This window comes from Lolium perenne, chromosome 6 (genome assembly GCF_019359855.2).
Source record: "Lolium perenne isolate Kyuss_39 chromosome 6, Kyuss_2.0, whole genome shotgun sequence".
NCBI classification, from domain to species: Eukaryota; Viridiplantae; Streptophyta; class Magnoliopsida; order Poales; family Poaceae; genus Lolium; species Lolium perenne.
This window is the reverse complement of record NC_067249.2, coordinates 143,991,846-144,018,250: the sequence shown is the minus strand read 5'-3', so window position 1 is coordinate 144,018,250 and position 26,405 is coordinate 143,991,846. Positions and strand designations below refer to the sequence as shown.

At 43.7% G+C, this 26,405-nt stretch overlaps 2 protein-coding genes, 1 long non-coding RNA gene, 1 other non-coding gene and 1 pseudogene across 12 annotated transcripts; 3 read left to right on the top strand and 2 right to left on the bottom strand.

Annotated features, from left to right (window-relative positions):
- Positions 1 to 20: 20 nt before the first annotated feature.
- On the bottom strand, positions 21 to 3,394 carry LOC127307359 (G-type lectin S-receptor-like serine/threonine-protein kinase LECRK2). The gene has a single exon (XM_051338097.2). The coding sequence runs from the start codon at positions 3,377 to 3,379 to the stop codon at positions 995 to 997; it is 2,385 nt and encodes a 794-aa protein (XP_051194057.1). The 5' UTR covers positions 3,380 to 3,394; the 3' UTR covers positions 21 to 994.
- Positions 3,395 to 6,164: 2,770 nt separating this feature from the next.
- LOC127311100 (U12 minor spliceosomal RNA) lies at positions 6,165 to 6,321 on the top strand. Its single transcript, XR_007857589.1, has one exon. It is a non-coding gene; the product is annotated as a U12 minor spliceosomal RNA (small nuclear RNA).
- Positions 6,322 to 7,800: 1,479 nt separating this feature from the next.
- LOC127307363 (uncharacterized) lies at positions 7,801 to 26,112 on the bottom strand. Of its 6 annotated transcripts, none has more exons than XR_007855430.2 (8): positions 25,851 to 26,103; positions 25,419 to 25,765; positions 24,868 to 25,329; positions 22,117 to 22,537; positions 21,879 to 21,944; positions 21,690 to 21,748; positions 21,362 to 21,596; positions 7,801 to 8,022 (listed from the first exon to the last, which is right to left on the bottom strand). It is a non-coding gene; the product is annotated as an uncharacterized lncRNA (long non-coding RNA). The 6 variants fall into 6 exon arrangements; XR_007855431.2 differs by lacking the exon at positions 7,801 to 8,022 and adding an exon at positions 9,647 to 11,011; XR_011747297.1 differs by lacking the exon at positions 7,801 to 8,022 and having other exon boundaries at positions 21,203 to 21,596; positions 24,868 to 24,957; positions 25,148 to 25,329; positions 25,851 to 26,106.
- LOC127307364 (uncharacterized) lies at positions 8,634 to 15,227 on the top strand. 4 transcript variants are annotated; one of them, XM_071822729.1, is made up of 7 exons: positions 8,634 to 8,872; positions 8,945 to 9,163; positions 9,253 to 9,322; positions 9,648 to 9,782; positions 10,557 to 10,925; positions 11,691 to 11,840; positions 13,418 to 15,227. In XM_071822729.1, exons 1-4 carry the CDS (start codon positions 8,634 to 8,636, stop codon positions 9,744 to 9,746), a joined length of 627 nt encoding a protein of 208 aa, XP_071678830.1. In that variant the 3' UTR covers positions 9,747 to 9,782; positions 10,557 to 10,925; positions 11,691 to 11,840; positions 13,418 to 15,227. The 4 variants fall into 4 exon arrangements, with proteins under 4 accessions (XP_071678830.1, XP_071678831.1, XP_071678828.1 ...); XM_071822730.1 differs by having other exon boundaries at positions 11,694 to 15,227; XM_071822727.1 differs by having other exon boundaries at positions 11,691 to 15,227.
- Positions 15,901 to 21,033, top strand: LOC127307361 (peroxisome biogenesis protein 16-like; annotated as a pseudogene).
- Positions 26,113 to 26,405: the final 293 nt, after the last annotated feature.

Below are 26,405 nucleotides of genomic sequence, written 5' to 3'. Positions count from 1 at the left end.
TGGGCTTTGAACAAGTTGGGAGGAAAGTGAGAAGAGTGCGCCTCTCGGCTCTCTGACGGCAACGGTGGTGCGCTCCGGCAGTCCGGCCGCGGCGGCGCAGAGTCAGGCCTTCCACAGCTGCCCTTCGCATTCCCTCCCGCAGTTCCACTCCCCCACCGCTCCGGTCGCAGATCGATGGAGGCGGAGAGAGCGCTGGAGCCGGAAGTTCGAGGAGAAGGGTCTGGTCATCGGTGAGTGCCAGGAGGTTTGGGGAGTTCCATGCTCCGTACAATACATCGCTTCCGCGATGACTTGTTTACCTTGTATTTTGCATACATTTTGTGTGGTGATTCCTGGTTGGAGTCCTCAGAATCAACTTGCTCAGAGGCCACAAATTTCACACCAGTACCCACTTCAATCTGCTGTCCGCCACATCGACTTAGATACTTATTCTTCCGCGTTAATCAGCCCTTTGGTATGAAAGTTAGTACTCCCAACTTGTCGTATCAACGTTACAGATATTACAACTCATCATCAAAATCCTGAGGGTTGATAACATAGTGACCTGGCCTTAACCTGGCTAAGAGCGACGAGCGAGCCTCCATGAAATGGGAAACTGGTGTTTCTTAAATAAGTCATCACCACTAGCTTTTCAGCTGTAAACCCCGCTGGTTCCCAATCCTGCCACGCACTACATTTCACTGTTTTCTTGCAGCTTGCAGTTTCATCCTTTAATGCTAGGCAAATATACCAAAAATGCGCACTGATTCACAAATCACAAAGTTATACATTCATGTCTTAACTCTGGTACTGGACCTATAAAGATAATAGTACATGACGATTGCAGAAACCTACATTTATTTTTGGAACATAGTAACATATGAAGCAGTTACTTTCCTACTTCCATTTGCCTACGCTTGAAGGAACCTCCACTGATGCTTATCATTTGTTGTAGTAATATATGCCTGTTTTACTCTTATATCACACTGCCACTTTCACTTAAGAACACGCTCTTCTATTGGAGTGAGCTGATGAACGAAGATGGGTCAGGGGGTGTGGGGATTGTGACGGATCCATCGAGCATCTGTGTTACTTTCAGCATGGTAGGCCGCATTGTCGGCTCCTCTTGGAGACACCACAATGCCACGGCGACAAAGCGTTCCACCTTGTTTATGTTGAAGATTGCCTCGTCATCGCCCTTTACTAACAAGTCAAGCCGCCCACTTCTGTAGCAGTCGTTTGCCCAATATGTCAGTATTGCTTGTTCCTCATCTGCTATCTCTAGCTCCACGTTCCGTCTGCAACTCACAATCTCCAGCAAGATCACCCCAAAACTGTAAATGTCCACCTTGGATGTGATCCCTATGTTTTTGAACCACTCGGGTGCGACGTACCCTCGAGTTCCTCTGATACCCGTGTTCGTCTGTGTCTGATTTTTCCTGAGCAACTTTGCTAGGCCAAAGTCTGAGATCTTTGCCACGAGATTCTCATCAAGAAGGATGTTTTGGGGCTTTATGTCACAATGGATTATTTGACTGTTGCATTCCTCATGCAAGTACAGCAGGCCTCTTGCCACCCCAAGTGCGACTTGAACGCGGAGATTCCAGGTTGGCCTTGTACCACAGAAAAGGAATCCATTAAGTGAGCCATTGGTCATCAACTCATACACTAGAAGCCTCTCTCTTCCTTCACCACAGAAACCGAGCAGCCGCACCAAGTTTCTGTGGAAGGTCCTTCCGATGGTTTGAACCTCAATGGCAAACTCTTTCTCAGTCTCTGCGAGCATCTTATCAATCCTCTTGACTGCAATGCCAGTCCCAAACTCATCTTGCAACTGGCCCTTGTATACGATACCGGATGAACCACTGCCCAGCTCTTCACGAAATCCATCTGTCGCCTGCTCAATCTCCTTGTATGTGAATGCTCTAAGAGGCAATGCCTCATAATTTATTGATTGTACCTGAGTTGATTTTTTTCGGCTAATAACACGGTAAGATCCAAAACACAGGATGGAGATGAGGAAAACAATAACAAGGACAGATCCTCCAAGGAGTAGTGAACTTCCCAGTATCCAATACCTCCTCTCTTTCTTCCATGTATTGGAGTTACTGCTCTGCTGGGACCCAGGAGTATTATTCCTGGGAACTTTGAGAAAAACTGATCCCACTATGGCACCGGACATTCCGTTGGACAAGGGGCTCCTCTTTTTCCAACAAGTACTGTTATAGTGCACCGCAGCGACACAAAAGCAATCAGTTAAGCAAAGTTTTTGGCAATAATCCTCACCAATGGGGCTGTACCGCTCATAGTCGCCGAAAGGCCAATTGATATTGATCATTGGAAGTAGGCTGAATTGTTGCATAGATTCAGTATCATCCAAGTCACAGCTATGTGGAGCAAATTCTGGCTTGCAACCTTTGTACTTCTTCTCATTATCGATGAATGAGTAGTTCGGTGGGCACTCACATTCCACACTCTTGTTTGTGTTGAAACTGCAGTAGCTGTTGAACCCACAGACACCACTTCCAATCTCTGCCGGGATAACCTTACAGAAATTTTGTGGGAGATAGTCCATAACTCTCCACTCTGTGTTCAATACACTGTTCTGTGCTGCCTTCCTGGGGTACACATATTGCCGGAACACGCCATCTGCGTCAAGTGTAGCTCGTTTGTAGTAGTCTGCCGGTGAGTCCAGATTTTCTGACGTAATTTTGATTGGTTGGCCAGAATTTAAAGTGTAGTAGACGTTGCCAGTTGTGTTGAACACAAGGCTTGAACCATTTCCACCTGTGTCAGAATCCCAATATGGAGGATCATAGCGGGAACTGGAGGAAACAGCCAAGGTGTAAAACCTTAGGTTGCCATCAAGCTCTACGCTAAGAACAAACCTTCCATCCGAATAGTCGTTGTCCATCAGCCGACTGTGTAGAACTGCCCCTTTGGGCAGCACCTGGGAGGGGAGGATGGTGTCAGTTGGGGATGCAAAGCTCTCCCATTTGATGGAGCCATCTTTGCCAAACAGTACGAAATTGCCGGTGTCGAGCATGCTGGCATGGTCGACGTTGGTCACCCCGGGATTCCATATCAATTCACCGGCAGGGTCCTGGAGCGAAAGCACGCCACCAGGTGTGAGCTGCAGCTGGGAGCCAGCTGGTACTGTTGTGTTGGTGTGCTCGTACCAAACAACAGTTTTGGTGGCGATCTTGTTAAACCAGATGGCGAGGAGGTAGACAGCGGGGTTGCTCTCGAGGGAGCGGAAGCCAAACGCGAATTCACCGGAGGATGAAATCCATGAGGTGTTTAGGCCTTGAGGTGTTAGCGTGGACCCTAATGTGATGTTTTCGGATGCTTGAGCATGGAAGGGAGCTTGGATCAAGAGGAAGAGGAGTAGCAGCGCCATTGTTGTTCGCTGAGTTCTTGCTTCTGCTAATGGTTTTATGTGCATCCACTGACCTTACAAGTCTCTTTAGGGTGATGTCTCGGGAAATTAAACTTGGTGTTGAACAGTTCAGGCCGGCAGTTTTATGTTAAACGTTGCTTGCACCTGACATCAACGGGTTGATTAGGAAGGTTCTGCTTGAGCCCGCCAACGTAAGGAGGGCCGCCATGCCAGGTTTCGATTCGTTACCGCTGCTCGACGTGGGTCCTTTGAAGACGAAGGTCATTTACTTGTGTGATGCACATGGATGACCTTGACCAGCATGATGGACAAGTGCTCTTTCTTAACGCTGACGCTTGCCGGCGGTAAGACTCGGTAACACTAGTTTATGCCGTGCTTGGTCTTTTCTCCGCCTTGCTGGTGTTTTCAGTAGTCAGTCTACCTGCTCGCGTGGTTTCCTCGTACATGCTTGTTCTATTCGATTCAATTAAAGTAAAGCACTATGTTTGAATTTTGTGCTCAATGACGATCACATTTTTCATTCTTTTTTGTTTGTGTGCAGTTTACTGGAATCTTGGTGGAAGATCTCTCCCTGTGTCAGATTGTGCTTCTTTGTCGTGGCGGGATTTGTGGTCTCCTGTCAAGATTTCATACGCTTACTAACTTTCTTCAGGACTAACCGGCCAAATCAAAACGCTAATCTTATTCTGGACAGGGACGGTTGTTTAATACGAGGATATGAGATATTTAAAAGAATGGAAACGCAAGTTGTACTATGTCGTGGCGGGACGTGTGCTCTCCTTTGAAGATACTCGCTTTTTTTCAAGGGCCAACCGGCCGAGTCAAACGTCAATCTTGTTCTGGACCGAGTAGTTTAGAGCATCCCCACTCGTTGGCGCTCCCCATGCCCAAATCCGACGAAATTTTCGTTCGGATTGGATCAATTTTTGGCATGGGGGCAGTATATTTCCAGTCGTGTGCTCCCCAAGCGGCGTTTCTCGGGGAAAAAGAGGATGACCCGGGGAGTCCGGACGAAAGAGGAGACACGTGGGCGTGGGCGGTTGGTTTTGCTCCATCCGGAGTCCCCGAGCGCTCCCCGGGGGGCCGGGGATGGCGTGGGATCGCCGGATGAATTTAGGCCCAAATCCGGACGAAATCGAGGAACCGGGGGCGCGACTGGACCGGATTTCGCCGTCCGGATGTAAAAAACGGCTCGTGTGGAGCTTCTCGGGGAGACGAGTGAAGATGCTCTTAGTAGTACCTCTGACCATAAATAGATGTCGAAAGTTTGTCTAAATTTAGATATATCTAGACAATCTTTGTATAGACAAATTTTTGGCATCTGTTTGGAAAATATGGATTTTTGTCCAGTCTATGTCGGATAAAACTGGATGATACTTGGAACATATTGAGCTTGTGTCGAGTTTTGTGTTAGAAGCTAGGTCGTTTCTGGACTTCTTTTTTGCGAAAAGGCCTAAGGCTATTATCTGAAACCAACCCTTCTACTACAACAAGCTCGGCGACGCGCCTTCGGCTCGCGCTAGTGTGTGTAGTCGTCGCTAGGTGGTCCAATGATCTATCCGTAATCTTATTACTTTTTGGTCTCTCTGTACCACTCTTGATGATTATTAATAGATCAGTGGATTTTTCGCAAAAAAAAAAACCCCTTAGAAGAACAACATCCGTACAAGAAAACAAAATTAGAGGCAAATATTTTACAGATCGGTACCGTCTTCCTTCTACATCCTCAGTGGCATGCCATAGGCAAAGCTCGTTGCCTCCTATGGGCTTCCGGCGTACCGGAGGAACACGAGCATGTAGAAGCAACGATTAGAGAAATAGGCGATGTAGACCAGGCCAGGAGAATCCAACGCTCGGTGGAGAAATGAAGATGGGGGGCATAAAACTCGCAAGTTCCCCGACGAAATCAGGTTGAGCTTCATTAGAGGGAGAGAAACTTGAGAACAAATATAAGTTGTGACACCATCCCCTTTGCAAGACACCGCCGCCGCAAACAAATGCTAATCATGCTAGACTTAATTCCTGGCTATCGACACTATCCACCAACTCATCGACGCTAGTCCGAGGAAGTACATATACATTGTAGAGTCGAGGGGCCATTATTCTCATCACCCCCCGATGCCCCAACTTCACTTGCGAGTCCAACCCATTTTATTAGAGTGGGCAGACCTTACTTGGGATGGTTTTTTTTTTGCTATTTTCTATATAAGACATATGGGATGGGCCAAATCTTAGGGAGGGTCGTCCTGCCCCACCCTTCCACCCTGCTGGCTCCGCCACTGCCCAATTTCACCCGTGACAAAGAACTCGGTTACCAGGGACGGAGATGGGGCCATGGCCATCCCCATGCTGATTTTTGTTTGTGTGTAAATAATACCCCACATACTATATGTGGTAGTTGATCTCCAAATTAACCCAAATTAGTTGTATGGCCCCTTCCACTTACATAAAGTTCAGATGGTCCTTTTTTTTTTTTTCTATGGAATCTCAGTTTTGTTTGAGCGGAGTTCATTTCTCTTCTATGTTAGGGATCAAAAAAGCGGTCTGGTGAATAGGGCGGCCCAGGTAGTTGCGGGATCGAAGCAATCAGCACAAGTGCACAGCCCAGCAGGGAGCCAGCGAGCCCAGGGACCTTTCGGCCCACATGGACGACGATCACTTGAAGAAAAGCCGGGAGCAGAGCAGAATGAAACGACGGGAAGGGAATAATCCCACCTCGCGGAGCGGCTGAGAAGCGCGTGGCGGTGGGGTGTATAAATAGGAGGTGAGGGGCTAGCGGTGAAGGTTGCCTTAAACTAATGAGTAAGGAAAACAAAGCGGTTCGGTGAGAGCCGATCGCGGTGCGGGGGCAAAACCCGCACGGCTATTTTTGCAGGGGGAAGAGGCTGGCGCGGGTACTGACACTGCTTACTTTGCAGGACTTGCCTGTGCGGGCCTCCCTAACCCACCAAAACATAAAACAAATATTTTAGATGATTATACTTTTTAAAAATATGTGTTTAAACTTTTTTTTAAATTTCTGTGTTACCGCTTGTGTTGATGAGATAGTATGTGTGCCTGATGTCCAAATTTTAACTCCTCCTTCCGTGATTTTTCCACAGGTTTTTTTTTGAACAAGAGATTGGATATATATTAAACAATGTTCATACAGACCCCCTTTACATCGTCCTAAAGACCTAACATTTGGTGTACTTTTGCAAGAAACACCCTAGCAAAGAAACTGGAAAAGCAATCAAGACCCTGGGTATCTCTGCCACCGGCGTCCTCAAGGCGTCGCCGCCAAGGAGCAGGGCGAGGGCACTTGAGCACCCCTTTCCGCGCGAGAAACCGTCGTCGCTGGCTACCTTGAGGCTTCCGGGGACAAACCACTTGGCAGCATCGAGGCGTCGAGTTCCAGCAAACAAGACGGAGAGTAGCCTCCGATTTGGAGGTTGTAGATTGGCCTCCATGGCCAAGGATAGCCGTGGCAAGATTGCCACCGGCGTTGCCACCGGCTTGGATGCAATTGTCGGGGAAGATCCACCATCGGGAAGAAACCATCTGAATAAGGGGATGGCTGCACCACTTTGTTTTCCCTCACCACCACAGTAGGACAGAAACGGGGGGGAGGGTGGAGCTTTCCATCTCCAAATCACTCCCACCAGAGTCTTCGGCTTTATCAAGGAGGCGGCGCTCGCCGTCGTAGCCTGCAGCTCCGGCCACTGGAGCCAAAGGACGAAGAGGACGAACCCTAGACACCCGATCTGTCTGGACATATCGAGCAAACTGCTCCAATCTAGCGGCATATAGCTAAACTCCACTTGGGGAAACAAACTAAACCTACCACTATACAAAGGAGACGGCTGGCCTATCCTCCCCCTTCCACTCCGGCCGGCAGCGCCGCCGGAGGAAAGGGGAGAAGAGCCGGGAGGGAGAAGAGGACTCTCAACGGGAGGTGGGGAGGGAGAGAGGTAGAGAGGGGAGCCTAGCCAGTTGTTGGGTTTAGCTACGCGCGGCGGACTCTCCACACAGGTACTAACTTTGAGCACGGTGAACAACATTGCACACACGGGTTGAGCCATAAAGTAAACTAGATGATACCCCACGCGTTGCTGCGGAAATTTTTGGTGAATTTTATAAGCCTTGCGCAATAAAAGATGGAACTCCAACTTGCGGGGAATTAGTATGCTAATTGCTAAACGATTCATATAGAGATCTGCTTAATAGAAGAAATGAAAAAATCAGAGCAGAAAGGAAATAAAATAAGATTGGCACATATATTATTTTGCTAAACATGACACAATATCAGTTGGATATCAATGTAAACAACTGATACAACCATTTGTTCAAGGACCTCTCTTGGCTATGTTTCTTGATTACCATCATATTGAACATGCCTGCGGAGGCAAGGAGAAGAAAGCGTATAATATTGATACACCATGAAAGCTGTTAAACTTTTCCTTTGAATTAATTTTAGTTGCCTAAAAAATAACTAATTTTATATCTAGTATGGATAGCTTTAACATGATAAGGTGTACGAATATAATGAATATCAATTTGCCAAAAAATATACTTATGTATGAAACAAAAATTTTACAAATTGTTGGATCTGCTGGAAACTCCATGAGGAAGCCACAAGTGTCATATCAGCTGGATAATATAAGCTGCACCATGAAGCAAAAATAGCATATTTTACAGTAACTTCTTACAAAAGTACTTCAAATTAGATGGCACGGTTTGTTATGAAAAAATATTAGAACCTGTATGTACATAGAATTTTGATCAAAATATTAGAACCTGAACATACATGGAATGTTGATCAAAATATTAGTACTTGTACGTTTTGCTGCTAGAGGTCCTATATGGTAGATCTACATCAGCCTTCGATAAAAAATATCCATGTTCCCAATAGGTAATACCAATGTCCTGCAGCACTAATCTAAAGGTATAAACGATGCCCCCCATAGGGGGCCTCACAGCGATTTCAGCGTGTGAACCGTCGATTTTTACTGTAACTGACCAACATTTGATCTCAGTCGTCCGTTTCTGGCTAGTGAAAGCCATGCACTGGCCGTTGTCTACCCGCATCTGGCTGCATTTGGGTCCTACAGTTCGGTGGGTCCACACGTCAGTCTCTACGGCTCGTTTTGGAGTGGTGAGCTAGCGTGCAAAATATCTTCAGCGCGCCAGCCGAAACCCTACCTCACCCAATCGCCACCCATGCTCCTCCCCAATCCCGTCTCGTTCCCACGCCCCATCTCCAACCGGAAAGAACATGGGAGCGGCGGCGGCGAGCGCGCGCCTGGGCGACGGCGACGACTGCGGCGGCGAGCGCGCGCGTGACGGCGACGACGAAGGCCGCGCCTGCAACGACGGCGGCGAGCGCGCGCGTGACGGAGACGACGAGCGCACGACTGGAAACGGCGGCGGCAAGCGTGTGCCCGGGCGACGGCAGCGACTGCGGCGGCGACGGCGAGCGCGCGCCTGGGTGATGCGGCAACGACGGCAGCGAAGGTGCGCCCTTATCTTTGCTCTCTTTCTCTCGATCTCCTCAACTCCTCATCTCCTCTCTGTACCTCGACCCAGATCCCGACCTCCTACGGCCGGCGGCGACGATGCAGATGCGGGCGCACATGGGGAGCTCAAACTATGCCGGCGGCCGCAAGATCTGGTCGCCAACACGTCCCCGACCACGACGGGGAGCATGAGCAGCTCGTCGGCCCATGGTAGGAGCACGGGATGGGGAGGGCATCTTCTCTTCTCCCTTGTCTCCCCTTTCTGGACGGCTCGTGGGGAGCATGTAGGGTACGACGTGGCTCTCCTCCCCTTTGTCCTCGGCTCTCCCCGCATGAGTCAACCTCATCCCTGCCTCCACCATTGATCTATGCTTGCAGAGGCTTACGAAAATGGAGACGAGCGGGTGGATCTTCAAGAGTGTTGGTATCTTCCTCTAATTCTTGTTTGGTACGTGATAGCCTTTGATGGTAGATCAGATGTACTTTTGTTCCTTGATTAGTTGATGCACAGTATGCAAGAACCTGCTTGAGAGAGATTTTTTCTTAGATCTCCTATCAAGAGCCTGCTTTTAGGAACCTTGTTAGGCCACTAACTTTTCCATGTAGCTCTCTTTTGTTTCCTCTGTGGATCTAAAATAGCAGGCTATTAGTTGTAATTTGGTGTTCTAAGAATGAACAATATGGGGTAAGATTATGTTGTGAAATCTGGTCCGTTCTAACAACTATTGATCTACTGGTGTAGATTGTCACTTCTTTGTGTTGTTTTGTTTCAGGCATGTTATGGAAGAAGAAGAAGAAGTTGTACATATGTGTTCACTGTATTGAAATTGTCTCTTTGTGATATGCCATTTGTTCTGCTCATATTGAGCTGAAACTGAGATAGATGAAATACAACCTTGAAGTTGCAGGTATTTCGCACTTGTATTCAACCCACTCAGAAAATTAGCGACATGGAAAATCGTGCATTCAAGCCTCTATTCGAGAGTTACGTATACCACTGAGTTTTGTCCAGAACTATTTTTATTCATCTTGATTACCATCTCTGCCTAGATACTCTTATTGGGTCAGAAGCGTTAGTGGAAAGAATCAATGCAAGTTTTTCTAAATATTCTTAGGCTTTGAGTTATATTTTACCTACTCTCATCATTTTAGATCAGCCAATGTGTCCTTAAGGACTAACTATTCTTACTCTAGATTAGTATGTTCTTAGACTTTTGAGATCGGCAGATGTTAGAATACGTGTTTGATTATTTGTAGGTCATACATGTTTCAGGACCAGCTCAATATCTTTAACTACCATATTCCATGTTCAAATATGTTACTCAGAATGATGGAAATGATAGATTTTGATAATTGCATTATATTGATAGTTGGTGAAAGACTACCTTAGTCCTTAGTTGTGTTGCTGCACATAATTTGTTTATTGACTTACAGGGTAATTGCTTACTGTTATTTATTAAAAGAGGCAGCCATTTTTGTAGTCCTTCCCATATCCATGATGGCTAGAATAATTAATTATTATGAGATTTGGTACATTTCTAGCCATATATTTATCATTCCTTTGTAACCAGGTTATTGCTTATTTTTCTTCGATTCTTGTTATGAGAAATAAATCCATTTTTTGTCTATGCTATTATTCCATCTGCAAGTTATACTGTTGTCTAACCATCATATATTTGCAGGATGGTCAATGTGGTGTGGTGGGCAGCGTAAAGGAATTTGTCGAGGTTGCCAATATGATTGAGGTAGCGGATGCGACTCGGCAGAACAAGAATGTGTGTTAGCAGATTAGAGATCGCGCAGATTGTCGTTATGCCACGCTGTCAAAGCTTGTTCATGGTGGTGAAGAGAAGGAACCCACAGATTGATTTAGCATGCCATGTGATTGTGAGAGCAGAGTGCTTGTGTTCGTATTGGAGAGGGAAATTATTTATTTCCCATTCGGCCATATCCAATCCCCCCTGGCGAACCGCCGCTTGCGGAGTGTTCTCTGCGCATCTTCTCTAGCGAGGGAAACAAGCTACTGCGGCTTCAGTTACTCATGTAGCATGGTAATTCCATTTCCTCCATGTCCTTTTTCTGTTCATTTTCTATTGCAGCTCCTTTCGAGAATGCTCCCAGCTAGAATGTATAGTCTCTGTCAGTGTAAACTGTATGTCAGTGTAAACTGTATGTCAGTTGATTATGTCAGTGTAAACTGTATTTCTATTTAAATTATCTTTATGATTGATATATAGTTATTTATCATATGATTTTGATATTTCTTCAAAATAAACTAGCACCTGGGTTGGGTGGGAACGTCTCCTGAGCTGCCAAGCTAGGGCTATTTATCTACTATCTTTGTATTGCTGACATCCAATACATTGAGCCACATAAATCTTATTTTTCCGGTTATCATCATGTTTTTTCCTGTTTAGGTGCTCTAGAGATGCAACGTTTTCAAATGCCACCTCATCTTTTTGTTCATTTATGTTGTTTGTCATAGTTTTACACTAAGGGATAACATACTATATAATGATTTTCATAGTTTTAAACTAAAAAGGAAGTGTTTTATTGTAGGTCTTTGGCCATGGAGTTTAAGTTACTGGCTGGTACAAAATTTCAGATTCTAGGCACTAGAGGAACTAAATTTGAGGTTTAATTCTATGAATTAGTTGGTTTTCAGTGTTTTTTATTTTATCATATAATTATTGAAACATGAAGTGGCATTGACACATTTTTTTTACCATAAGTATCACTTCTCTGAGTTACTAATATTTTTTCCAAGATCGGATTATTTCCTGGTCATTTACCTATTTAGTATGTAACTCTACTAGCAGGAGCGCCTTCACTGGGTATATTGGGGATCCTAATGCGCTGATGGTGCTGCTGATATGACCAAATGAAGTGCTAAAAGCTTGTATGGACATTCTTAATTTGAACAGGGTTTATGCTATTCATCAAGCCATACCAAGTTGATTATCTTTGTATGCTCTACTTCTATCTTTATTTATGTCACGGTTGTGTGATAATCTAGATAGTTGTATTTTCCCTTCAAATAGTGTTAGATGATTGAGTAATTAAGGGTGGAAGTTACTGTTGTTTTGCACATTTCCTTGTGTTGTCATCTGCCTAGCTGCTGGTTCTTTGACTTTTGCTTTTTTTCTTAGACCAATTGAGGTATATCTGTATTATATAGTCGTAGTTTCAGTTTCTTGATTTATATTCTATGGTCTGTTCAGATTATGACATGTATAAATGTACATTAAGGTCCGCTAATTTGTTTGTTGGCAGACTTATTCATACTTACTCTATTATAGTTTCCTAATTCATCCATATTTCAGGAATTTGGTAAGTAAACAAAATATTAATGAAATAGGAAAATACATATGTGTCAAATTCAGCTACGTTGCATGTGCATGATATATTTGGTGAAATATATGAGTAAGCTCCAAAAAAATACGTGGGTTCCAAGTATAGCACTTGTTTTTTGAGAGCTGAAAAAACTAGCGTAAATACCTGGAGAGTGTTATAATCTAAATATCAGTGGAAAGAACATAATTATTCGCAAGCTCTGATTAGTGTTTGTCTTCTGGGTTGTTGCTTATTTGATTTAAATATCAGTGGAAACAACATAATTATTAGCAACCTCTGATTTGTGCTTGTCTTCTGGGTTGTTGCTTATTTGGTTTAGGTTACATAATAGAGAACAAATCAAAATGGGAACAGCTTTATGGACCAAAAAGGAAAGTAGGAATCATACACAAACGCACACCCTGCCAGGAGCCATGCTTGGTAGCCAAACATGTGATCTGTAGGAATATCGTTCTTGCAGTTTCTGTAGTCCGATCACGTGGTGTTTCGTCTCCTGTTAGTGCCGCTGGTTGTGTACATCCTCTTAATGAGGCAGTCTGTTCTCAGCTGATATGTAATCAGCTCATCTCTTATGTCTGTATCATGTAGCGTTTTCCCCCCTAGGTTCATTGTTCCAGGGATTAAACATTTGTTAGTTGTGTGTAAGAGAATTCTTTATTACCTCTATGTCGTCTCTATGTTAATGTGCATGTGCTCCTTTTTTTTGGTTGTTCCAAGTCACCCTCTTCAAAACAATTTTTCTGCTATGCTACTGACCACCCAAGACCTACACGATCCCGGATCGCCAGGTTCATCGGCATCAACCAGTAACCAGCTCCGAACCCTTCCTCGGGTACTTACTTAGGGTATGCTGGTTGATTCATATGGCGTTCTTACCGTGCCTATCTATTACCCGATTCTCCCGTTAGTCCTCACGATCTACGTCAGCTATATTAAGAACCAAATACAGTTATACTAGCTACACATATGTTTTTTGTTCTTACAGGTGTAGAACAGCCTACACAAATAATTTAGATAATTATAAAGGTGCAGTTACCTCTCGGTGTCTGTCCAAAGTACGTTCATACATGATAGACTTACATAGCTTGCACATAGCACATGTACATGCTCTGTTTCTTTTACCTGGAACCTACGATACTAACATCTTCAGACTTACTTGGAGTATTTACACGAATGTTTGCTCATGTAGGAAAACCCAAGGATAATCAGAATTCCTTTTAGTATATTACTGAATATAATGCTAGAAAAGCTTGGCGTTTCAAAAGCTGAATACCATCTTCACTTATGCAAAGATAACAAGGTCCGTGTCACTGTTATGTTTAACATGGCTACGCTACCAATGGAAGGTGCTTTTGTATATCTCTCGATGTCTTTGAATAGAGTCCGAAAGTTATGAAATAGCGGAAGATTCTGCGTGTGTTCAAGCCATAACATATGTTGAGGAAGCAACCAACACAATCATAAAGGATTTAGGCTACAGCCGGCTGGTAGAAGCTAAAGAGGAAAACAAGATCCTGTTACATAAGCTAAAAAAGGCGCACGAATACAAGATACAACTTGCTAGGGGTTGGTTTCTTTCTGTAAGGCATATGGCTTCATTCTCTAAACAAGTGCTCAATACTGCTTATCTTAACTATTCTGGTGGACAAGATTCTGTTGACACGGTTTGGAACAATCTGCTAACCAACTTTGAAGACTTAGGCTTTAGACCTAGACATGCAGGCGCTGTCCTGGAAAAACGCCTGGAGCAAATGAGGAAGGACCACTTTTCGTAGATAATAATGCAAGGTACACAATTTTTTACTGTTACCATTCAGAGTATATTGTCTGCTACTGCTGCCATCTGCTTTATTTACCTCCTAAATTACATATTATTTTTAGTGTATGCATTAACCAAGAACACTATATTCAAGCTTCGGATATCTTAATTCAGATCTTCTGTGAAGATAGTTTCCTTTCATTTGTTTCATATTTTCTAGACCAAATGATCATGCGCCCCTTATATACACATTACTCTGATTGGTTGTAACTTGCATACTTTCCTGATTCCTTACTATCAGTACCTTGCATCTCTTCTTTTCCTATGCCTGCTTCTGTTCTTTTTGTATATCAAAGTGCTAAGATAATTTACGAGCTTCAGATATAATAGGACAGTAGTACAGATGGATATATATATATATATATGTTATTCTCCTTTTTATGTGCTCATGGTAATCATCGGCTCCTCCTTCTGTGTTCAATTGTGGATCTTCTCTTTGTTTAGAGACATTCTCCATGGATTCTTTGTGTATGGTTACATATACACGTTACTCGATTCTCTCTGTTTGGAGAGATTCTCCATGGATTCTGTGTGTTCAATTAAAACACTATTAGTACCAGATTGCATATTACCTGTGTTTATGTACCTATATTACCGCTGTTATTTGTTGTATTGAATTTCTATTTTGACCACTGGTAATCAAGAAGCATATAGAATCCACTGGTAATCAAGAAGCATCTAAATTCTGGTACTGAGAATGCCATAACTCAGACCATTATCGCAAGAACTTGAGTTTCAAACTCTGAATATGCTTCAGAGTGCTCTGAAAAAAAGATATTAACCTGTTTGGTTCTATGTTCTAACCATCCTATATTGCTTACCATCAACTCGGACCTAACGTTGATTGTTCTGTGAATTACTTTTCAGGAAAGTTGTCTAATAGGTGACAGGGGTCACCGATAGTTGTTCTCTTCCAGCAATTGCTGTAGAATCTTAGCGTTCTACTCTTCTCTTTTGCTATGTATTGTACATATGAATCAACCGTACGATGCAATGGTTGTCTTCTGCATCTCTTCTAGGTGGTGGCTCGACCCTTCCGTGCCCTTCGTTCTGTACGACTGCTTTTGCTTCATGCTGCTATCTGCGTTCCTATTTTTACTTCTTTGTACTTTCTACTAGCTGCCATACTTGGTTTGGAGAAAAGACTTTGTACTGAAATGGATTATCATATTGACAGCTATTTAGTGCACAGTCATGGTCTCTGTGTATTTGGTCTTCTGTTTTGCCTTTTTAGTTGTATAACATATTCTATAGGGAGGCCATAACTGAGTATACTAGACAACTAGAAAGTAAATTTGAGGAGAGTATAGTTGTTTCCTCCAGCTCAATAAAAAGAATCCTACGGCCTTCATTTAGTGGAAAGACTGGAGGGATCACGGTGCATGCAAATGAAGGCCAATTGCATGTAAATGATGGAGAGAGTATTATATTAGCAGTTAATTTTACCGTTCTTATATAAAATAAATATTCGCACGAGATCTACGGGGTCGTGCGCCAAGGCGCACATCTAAATCTAGTCTGAAGGTATAATAGCTGCCCCCCCATGGGGGATTCACAGCGATTCTAGCATGTCAGCCGTTGGATTGTTACAGTATGTTGATCGTGGCTGTTCCTTCGCGCCTTCCTTCGCGCCTAAAAAAAAGAGATGGACCAGCCACGGTGGTTCCTCTGCTAGCTATCCCTATGCAATGGTCATTTCTTACCCGCGTCTGGCTGCTCGTGGGTCCCACCTTCGTCCGGCCCCGTTCATCAGTCGCTGCGGGTGGCATTTGATTCGGTCGGGCGTGGCGTCAGGGAAAGAGGAAATATCTCCACTCCCAGGGATAAAGTAGACATTTGCCACAAGTGGTTGTGCGTGAGACAAAATTAGAGCCCGCCGGTCAAACCTAATCCATTCGTTTGCAACAGCTGCCTCTCTCGTCTTCCACCTACCAGCCTCCCTCGCGTCCCCCGCATCCCGCCGCCACCTCTCCCTGGCCCAGCTCCTCCTCTGCGTTGGTGCCGCCACCACCTCGCATTCTCCTGTGCTCCTTCCTGCCTCGCTGGTGATCTCCTTGGGTAGAGAAGGAGAGCGTCGGCTGGCCGACCTTGGAGCAGCACGCGATTGCTGCAGGCTGCACCAGCCATGGGCGACCGCCTCGCCTTGCGTTGGGTTCGACCCCGTGGATGACCGCCTGCTCCTCTGGCACCACGCCGCCGGTGGGCTTCTTCATCGCCGTGGGGTCGAGCAGCTGCAGCCAGCGGTCAACGCGGGAGCCTGCAGATCCGTCGTCGTCCACGTCTTCCGCCTGCTCCGCCCGCGGCCGCCGGCGGTGGCCTGTCTTAGCCCATGGCGGCGGTCTATTGTGGATTGGGTTCATTTTGGTTCTTCTCTGTATCGTCGGCGGTGGCCGGTGCTCGAGTTTGGTTGAGGCCAGCGCGCCTGTTTATTTAGATTTTTTTCCGCTCGCAGATCTGTCCATGGCTGCGCTCCTACCTAATTTGTTTTTCATTTTTTTACTTTTCATGTACGTATCTGGAGGTTAGAGGTACCGCCTGTGTTTGTTTCTTTTGCTTCTTCTGATTTTTTTCCCCTCTTCTTGACTGTGTTTCTAGATTAGGGTCTCCTATGTCCGTTCTTCACCATCGAGGGCACCGTGAGTGTCGTGCTTTGCCGTCATTCTTGCAGGTTGTAGACTCGGCCCCTTGTTCGTCAAGGAGGGTGCTGGCGAGTAGCGCAGCTGCCTCCCCTTCCCCACCTCTCCTTCCCAATGGAGGGCAGCCAATTTTTCAGTCACGAGACCAATTGGAAGGTACAACTCTTCAATGATGAGATTGATTTAATGCCCTACATATTTAAACTTCAAAAATGAATATTCGTGAGTTGTTTTTCAGTACTACTGTTTATGATTTAGGTTTCACACTATGAATATAAGATGGAATGGAGACATCAAATGGATGTAGGTTTTCCTTTCTTCCTTCACATTTGATCTCACACATGTTTGATTGGTTATACTTAATTGTTAAGACATGAAGATATATGGATTACAGGTAGGCCTACTACGTCTCCTCGGTATTGGTCGTCATGGGCAATGATATCAAGAGTTAGCAGCATGTCATGTTTAAAGATCCAGACATCAAATTGGAGGAATGGTTCAAAAGCATCAATTTGAATAAATAAAATGGCAAAGTGGTGGTACGTAAGGATGCCTTATTTGAGATTTATTGCTGGGATTGTCTGGTTTATTATGTAGGGTTGGATGTCCTTACACATGTCATAGGTATAGTTGTCGCTTATGGTGCTGCTGAGAAAGCGATAATTTCAGAGGTACCTTGTACCAGTACATACTGCTTTGTTTCTTAAAAGAGAAAAGAAAGTGTCCATAATTTGATATCTCTGATGTCTAACAGCTAATTGATGATAATATTATCATACACCTTCTCCTTTAAGGGGTGTGTGAATTTACATCAATTGTAACTGATGCTGGGACAACTAATAACAGTCAGCCTATGCATATCATTCTGCTTCAAACAGAGGTATTATTTATATCATATTTTTTCTTAATTGCACTTTACGTTGGTCCTTAACACCCAACAGAAAGATGGTTTATATCCAAGTCTGAATTTTTATCATTTTATTCTTTATTTCACAAGCCTTATTATTTTGTAAAAATAACAGCAACCTCCAAGAAAAGAATGATATGTTCTTATCAAAAGGGTCGGGACCTATAAGCCTTATAAACGGAAGCAAAATCAATGGCTTCTGACACGCACGATGGCGGACTTGGTTAGCTCCTTCATGCCGCCTTTGTGCATCACATCTCCCTCATGCCGGTGTTTAACAGGAGGTGCTCGGTGTATGCAGGTTGCCGCTTCTTGGTGGTACGAGGCCATCTTGTCGGTCATTGTCTCGCTTCATCTCGTGCAGTAGCTGACATAGCTCCTTCGCCTCCATTCCAGCTGATAAATGTTGCGGAAAATTTCATAGGATGTGTGGATGTGTCAGTTTATCTGCCTTCAGTGATAGTGCCTACAGGATGATTTTACAGGGAGGGGAGGTGGATTATGAAGAGACAATCATGGAGCCAAAAGTAACGGAATGTCGGTCATCTATCCGATGAATGGACATCCCCAAAATGGCCATGAGATTGGGTCTAATGGTCTGGATGGAAAAGCTGTATTTATTTCGTAACTTCGAAGGGAAGAGCGGTAGCTTCTCTGAACAAGTTTTCCATAATGCAAAGATAATGTCAGATCCCATGCGGATGACGAGGCTCTAACCTACTCGTGTTCCACCTGGTAAGTTGTCTTTCCATAAACAACTATTATGGTTCCCACATTGGAATGCTTACCTATTATTTGCCATAAGCATTTCATTAATTTACTTATGGGAATGTATGTCCTTCTATATTTACTTGTTTTTGTTATGCGTCATGCAGTGATGGAGGTTGAGAAGACAACTTTGCAACCGTATGGTCTTCTAAAAGGATTTATGGGCGCTTGTTTGTGTCAGCGGAGGTTGTTCACATATTCAGACTACTTGTATACGTCCTTATGACCACAAAGTTTGGAATCAGATCTTTGACCCTATGGTTAGTGTCGTTGGTTCTGGAGCTCACAAGCCTCCTGGTATTTGCTCATGTGCAATAGTCCTAAATCATAGGGCCTGAAATTCATCAGCTCTCGTCTACTGAGAGGGACGAGGTGAGACGGTTTCAGTTCTCTGTTACTACCAAACTGAGAAAGATAGTTAGTGCATCTACATAACACTTTTTCCCCCAATGAGCAACTTACCTATATATTTTAGTATTCATTTCTTACTTGGCTTTTGATTGTGAGTGCATTTTTAGTTTCTACTGCTAATTGAAGAGTTCCCTGCTAGTGTAGTGAATGCTAAATTGAAGTTACATCATTATTTGAGACACTATCATTTTTTTGCAAAAATCAGTAATGAGCAATCCTTTAATGTTTTCATTGAACTTTCTTTCCTACATTTATTTGCCAGCTATCTCCTACCATATATTAGCACAATCTTAGCTCATATCACTGTGGAGTATGTTGAAACCTGCAGGGATGTTCCGTGTATTTTATTTGGCATCTTTCCGCCAATCGTCGTGGGGTGCACATAGAGTCGGGTATCTTTGTAGAAGCAAAAAAAAACTTTGTCTCTCAAGAGAAATATTACTATTTTTAACTACAATATTTTTTTTTTGTCTTAGGAGCCTTCCATGTAATCAGTTATGCATGGCATTGGTGCGAGAAAACACTTATTGTGCTTTATGAATCTACAATGACTTCTCTAAATTAGTATTTTAAAATTTTGTTTCTTGATTGCAAAAGGTTTTTGCAGGGTGCCTCACTGGTTTATGTACCCTTTGTGATTCCTTGCAGAAATGAAGTACGTGTCATTTGAATGGAACATATTTTTTCTCGCCGAAAATAATAATTGCAAATTCATTATAGCTATAGTCACAATCTGTTCTGATCTAAATTTTGGATGTCGTTGCTTGAAATTCTGAAACAGTGTGCCTTTTGGAGTAGGAACTTACATCTACAACAATACATTATCAATTGAACTGAACTATGGCATCAGGCTTGAGTTCAAGAAGTGATTAAAATGCCACTTCTCACTCTTAGTACCTATTTTTGTCTTTTTTGTGCTCAAGCTGGTGCTTTGATATTACTGAGTAGCTACATAAATCAACCTCATGCACAAGCTAATGAATCTTACTTCTCTCTCTCTCTCTCTCTCTCTCTCTCTCTCTCTCTCTCTCTCTCAGAAAAGCTAATGAATCTTACTTAAATCCATAATTGCTTGGTGCTCCAAGACACATATGTATTGGACATTGCTGGTTTTGATTGCTTTATTTTATGAGATAGTTGTTGATGAATCTTCTTAATGGAGAAATAATTGAGATTCCTTTGGTACACAAGAGGATATCATTCTAGAGCTTTAATTCACTTACCTTTGATAAAAAACCTTTATATTTGCTTTGATATAACTTTGCATTAGTTTTCGGTTTGTACATATTGTTTTTCAAACAGTTGTCTATGGTTCCACTGTAACTGAACCTTGCCCATGGGGAGTGCTGCTGCCGATTAAAGCAATAAAATGGTAGGCTAAGTAATGCGTGCTACTAGCCTGTTTATTCAGAACTAAGCAAGTACACTGACTGAATAATGGTTTTATTGGATGGGTACTTTTGAATACAAAGAAAGATGGCATCATCATATCAATACATTAGTAATAATTCAATGGTGAATCATCTTCAACAGCCAGCTTGCCATTGGCACTTACAGTTTTCCAGCTCAAGGAATGAGAAGACAAAGCCCTAATCTTCCCAGTCACTTCTTGGTCAGCTTACTTAGTTGTATGCCGTAAAATATGTGTAATCACATTTCGTATTTCTTATTATGTATTATTCTATTATATGCAGCAATTCCTTCCAATTGGCTGGTTCCAATCTATTAATCCATGGATAGTCATGCTATAATACTGTAATGGTCTTTTTGGAAATAGTACTCATTTGTGTTTTTTGAATCCACTACATTCATTATCCTCTGGATGTGTGTTTAATCGCATTGCATTGTATTCCCTTTTTTGTAGGTTTCTCATGAGTGCGCTAGGTGCTTCTGGACGGCATCATGGGTTTGATGATGTTACTCCTCGCCCAGTTCTTCTAATGGCAGTCTGAGGGGGGTAGGCCTGGAGTTCCAACGCTCTATTTACTCCCAAATTTTCTGCTGGTATACGTGTTACGGAGGCTCATCATCAATCTACTGTGGGAACATGATTATGTTTAAGCAGCTAATCCAGTCTTCAATCACTACTGCCTTCACTTATTCAGTACTATGTCTTATCATAAAAGTTACGGCAACTACCCAGTCTATGTTGCATTTAGTTTTATTAGTGACGCGAACAAGTCAATCAATCAATTTTCTAATTAGTACAAAATATCTTTTGCCTGCGTTTGATTTTATTGATTTATTCAAAATTATTTTCTTCAGTTTTGAGTCTGCCATTGACTCATTATAGACAGACATCAATGAATTATAAGCTGATCAAATATGAAACTTACCTTTTGATTCTTTCAGTAAACTGATCTCAGTTTAAGTAAATAACAGACGCCTTACTTGATACACTAGGTGATACGGCCAAACAACACCGCAAAACAATGAAGCCCTTGGCGAAACACCAAGGGATCTATGTACCATTCTTTCCCTAATTCATTTTCCTCAAAAACAAAGATGCATCACGAAATTGCCTACAGTATAATGGATTATTGCAAGTGTTAAAGAAAAGGCAGAGGCAAGTATTGAAAAAAAGCAGCGTACCAGACAGTAAGCCACCGCCACCATTTGCAACAGAGTGCTTCTTCGTCCTCTGTTGTCCTCTGTCCTGACAAAAAAAGCCTCCACCAAGCACCACTACAAGCTACAGCCCACGAAGGCATGAACGCTGGCTGCCGCCAATGTGGCGCTCCGGATCTTTCCCTGACAGGGCCTCTGCCGCCATCAGCTGCTTGTGCCTCCATCAGATTCTTGTAATACGCTACACCTTCCTTACTAACTGTTCCCTTCCCATGTAGATCAAACAAAATGCATCAGTGAAAGACAGAAACATCTGAGGCAGATGTAGTAGCTAGACTCAGATTTGATGTACCATGAGATTGAAAACCGATAAACATCGAAATTCAGGTTTTCCAGCAGATCAACATCTTCCTGTAGTGACATAAGAAGCAGGAAATATCATGGTGACATAATCCATTTTTCGCTCAAGAGAGTTTTCAGAAATTAACTGCACGTGATTTCAGAAAGAGAGGTGGCGGGCATTCGATTCTCATGTACCTACCTTATAGAGGTGGTACTCATCTGTGGAATGTGGCCATGTTTGCATCCGCATTTTCCGCGATATTCCCTGTTCGTCGCAGCACAAAACAAGAAAACGATGCTAACTTCAGTAAATTAGTAACCTTCTTGAGACACACTTGTCAGCGGCACGCACATCCCAGCTATTTGAGTCGATTGATAACAGTAATATATAGGATCTAGCTCAATTAGCTCATGGAGCTCGTGAATGATGCGCGTACCAGGCATGTGGACGAAGCGGCCCAGATGGAGGGCTCGCCGCCGCTGCCGCCTTCGGTGGCTATGCACTCGACCTGGAATGCCGAAGTCGCCGTCCCGAATACGAACCCCTTGGGAAACTCCGCCTGGCTCAGTCTGCCTGTGTTGACCGCCGCGCGGGCACATCACAAGCTGTCGTCGAGCAGCGGAACGACCACCAGCGATATCAGCTAGCAGCAGCGGTGGGACGCCGTGGGACGACGGAGCAGCCATGGATGCACACATCTGAGCTAGCTTCCGACGAGCTAGCCCGAGCAGCAACCGAATCTCACTCTCGGTGGTGGAAGTGAAGTGAGCATTTCCTTTCTAACACCTGTCGTTGTGGCCGTGATGTGTCCTACTCCTACATGCTTGCCTGTGTGGCCAGGCCACTGAGTCGGTGAGCTGAATAAACAATAAAAATGTCTTAAATTCGTAAAAAATTGATAAAGGAACTTTATATAAATTAAATGTATATGTTAATAGTTAATTTTTAGGACAATATTGGGCAAGCCTCCGGAATTTAATTTTCGAGCCCCCGGTCCTGGTCCCCGTGCTGAATGTAGCGAAATTTTTTGTTTCAGTGTAGCAAAAGATGGTTCGCCCACGAAAGAAACAAAAATACCGAGTCCGTTGGGGACCTCACTGGAGATATCGAAGCAAAAAAATGATATTGTAGCAAACCCGACCTCATCAGAGACATCGATGAAGAACTCGCCCAGGACATCGTAGCACAATTTCTATACACAAATAGAAAAATGAAAAAACAATTGTAGCAAAAAAAAATACTATCGTATCATCACATCATTTTAAGAGGTCTTCGGCGAGGTCTTTGCAACATCGCCGGCCGCCAGTAGCACGTCGACTCCGGTAGGCAGCGTTGCACCCCTCCCTTGCAACACATTGGATCACACACTGACACCTAGCTGGTAGCACCGTCGTGCCACCTTGGAAGCAAAATCATCACACCACCATGACAGCACCACCATTTACCGTTGGTAGCAATGTCACCATACCCTGATAACACCTCACCCTAGCACAAGCAACAACATGTGACGACGATGCGGTCATGTCCCAGAAGATGCAGAGGACCGGAGATGGTCGGGGAAGGAGGAGCACGTGCGGGGCGTCGTTGGTGGTCTCTTGTGTCAGAGGGGGTTTGGGGCTGGCTGAAGGTGCGTGACAAGCTCGACCCTCCCTTCACGGCATCAACGTAGAGAAGCACAACAAGATCGACCCTCCTTGTGCACGAGTCCTTCTAGCGGTGAGGTGGACCTCAACCTCATTGTCTGTGCCGCCTGCATCTCATTACACGAACAAGGGGAGCACGTGTGGGGTACATGTGGCAGAATCGGGGCGCACAACTAGGCGGTGGCAGCGTACGGATGGGAATAGCGGTGCCACCTAGCTGGGGAAAAGTGGAGGCGTGTGGCCAGAATTATGGTGGTGTGGGATCTCTAGGGAACAAGAAAGAGGAGGGGACGAGATTCGTGTGTGGGAACTAGAAAGAGATGATCATGGGTTGGCGTGAGAGGTCCGTGGGTGGACCCCAAGGACTCGTGTAGAGCAGGAGCTTCATATGATGGGAGCCCTCAGACGACGCCCGACCTGGAGGTTATGTCGCTCGCAACCTCCGGGGGAATACAGTCATTTTCTATTTTTTAACACCGCTATGCTTGAATTACCATGTTGTTTTAGGCCTTTGCAAGACTTCCGTAGAATGTACTCAGAAATTTTGTCGGCTACGTTGTATAATAAGCTTAGAAAATATTAATATTAGCTTAATGAGTACCTATTTTAACTCTCTATGTTACATATTTGTTTCCCTCTTTTTAATTTAGCGTGGTCCGCAACAATTTGTGAAAACCTAAAAGAAATAGCATTTGTTCTTTAAAGTGTTTGATTGTTTATTTCTTAGGTTACCTATAGGTGTTGGTGCTTGATATATTGTGTGGTCAAGTTTCCATTCATTGATTATGTTGAAATTGATTAGAAGAGATTTTGTATTATTCTCTAATATAATCTTCCATGTAACAGGATAATTATATTTGGTATGGTTCTTTATTTGATATTGCAAAGACACATGGATTTTTTTATTCAGCTTGAAACAAAGTAAACTTGACCAATGGTTTTTTGTCTTTTGCTTACATGTTGGAGATATTATTCCTTCCCTCGAGAAGGGACTTTGGTTGAAAAGACAAACTCTTCAGTGTCCATCGACTTGGTGCATGTTTTTATTTTAAAGACGCATCAAATTACTATAGGTACTATAGTTCATAGAAGTTACTTTGTAAAACCTAACAAATATATTAGCATATTAAAAGTTAATTTTCATCATCATTATGCAAACTAAATATTGGCACGAGCTCCACGGGGTCGTGCGCCAAGGCGCACATCTAAATCTAGTATTTTGGAAGACACACTGGAGAGAGAAAAAAAAGTGGTAATGCTCTGAAGAACTTTCACAAATAGAGTTATTTGAGTTGCCGAATAGATAAATTGGCCAGTTTGTTTCTCTAATGATAAACTGGCTGACACCAAATACAAAACTTTCAAACTTGCTTGTAGGTGTGCACGTGGAAGATACAATGAAACTGCATGTAACATGATACCTACGTATAAAGAACAACTACAGTCTGTAGAACCTCAACCTACACATTCAGCTACATCTACAGAGTTTTTCCAATTCTCTAGCAAAATATGTAACAGGTTAGGGACAGGGGGTAAAGATATACCTGATTTGGCAACCGATAAAAATGCATGCCTCCTTATCTCTGAGATCCAGCTTGTAATCCATGGAGATGCAATGTATATCCAAAAATACCCTGATTATACATAGAAAAAATAGGAGGAGGCACACCTTGCTTTATTTACTATAATTGAATCTACAGTGAGCATAAATTTCAGGGAAGAAACCTTTTTGTTGGTGCTACCTCGATTACTGGGAAAAAAGAATACAATTCACTGCAACTAAAACTGAACCTTAGTTTAAGTGGTGAGGTACATGAAACATACCCACGAGAGGCAGAGAAAAATAATCAACATGCCAGCTACGGGGTTCTGTGGTGCTGGAGGAACCTGCTACGGCGAGGGAATTAAAATGGGGCTCCGTGACGGGAGGGCTCCTGCTTCCCGATTCGTCCTACTTAGGCGATGTGCCCGGCCAACCGAGGCATCCTATCCAGCACGTTGCCTTTCTGAAGGCAAAAGCTAAAGGATCAAAAATTAAGTTCATGGAGGAGACACATCTCAAAGAGAAGGTGTAGAAGAGGAGGGGATGACTCACCGCTGGTGGTTGAGATCTTGATAGGAGGAGGAGCTCCACTATTTAAGGGTTGGTCTTGAGTGGAGAAGATGAAGGCGAAGGAGGAAATCATCAATATCTTCTGATCTATTCCATGAGTTGAACCAAGGGAGATGAAGTGGAATAATGCTAATGAATGGAGAAGACGAAGTAAAAACAGGACTCCTTTATTTTTTGTGACAGCGAGCGATGCAATGTGACGTGCGTCTTCCAGCCCATGTAGAGGCATCTCGTACAACCCATTTACCCATGTACGGAAGCTTAGTCATCTGGAAAATGCGAGACATGGAAGGGATACGCCATCGGCCAGAGCTTTCATAAGTACATGACTGAGAGAAAATGACGATGGCTGATCAGCATAAATCCATGTTGAGAGAGCAGAGCAATGATCACATCTTTGGAGAGGGAATTCACCTAGCAGGTAGGCGGCGGGAGGTACGGCCGGCCGGCAGCTGCGGATGATTCCCATGGAAGCAAATAAGTGAGTGCTCTCCTACGATTCACCTACGATTCAAGAGACGAGACATCCCATCATATCGATCTCTGCAACTACAGGCATTGAAAATTAGCGACGCGGGCCATGGGAAAATGACTGCGGGATCAACATTATTTGTCTTCGCCCAGGGTAGCAAGGTACCACGCGCCCAGCCTTCATCTGGTGAATAAATAGAACTATAGAAGGGAGTAGACATACAGACTGTTGATGTTACAAATCCGAATGTGAAGAGGAGAGGACGCATGATAATTAATAATGTGCCAGTGGAGAGGAAGAGAAGAGGACACATGCGTGTGAAGCATGCAAAGAGAAAATGAAAGGCACCGTGACACCAATTAATTGATTATACGCAGGCATTGCTATATTATGTCTCTTGAAATATTTTTTTCCTTTTTATTACGTGGCATAATTTCTTAGGTGGCAGGCTATGATTGCTTAAGGATGCTTGATGAGGTGGACACCTTGCATGTTGA

Bases quoted from the DNA above. Each gene is read 5' to 3' on its own strand.
- LOC127307364 (XM_071822730.1), top strand. From the start codon at position 8,634: ATGGGAGCGGCGGCGGCGAGCGCGCGCCTGGGCGACGGCGACGACTGC. The intron at 8,873-8,944 runs GTGCGCCCTTAT...ACCTCGACCCAG, and splicing joins CGGCAACGACGGCAGCGAAG to ATCCCGACCTCCTACGGCCG. The intron at 9,164-9,252 runs GTACGACGTGGC...CTATGCTTGCAG, and splicing joins GCTCGTGGGGAGCATGTAGG to AGGCTTACGAAAATGGAGAC.
- LOC127307359 (XM_051338097.2), bottom strand. From the start codon at position 3,379: ATGGCGCTGCTACTCCTCTTCCTCTTGATCCAAGCTCCCTTCCATGCT.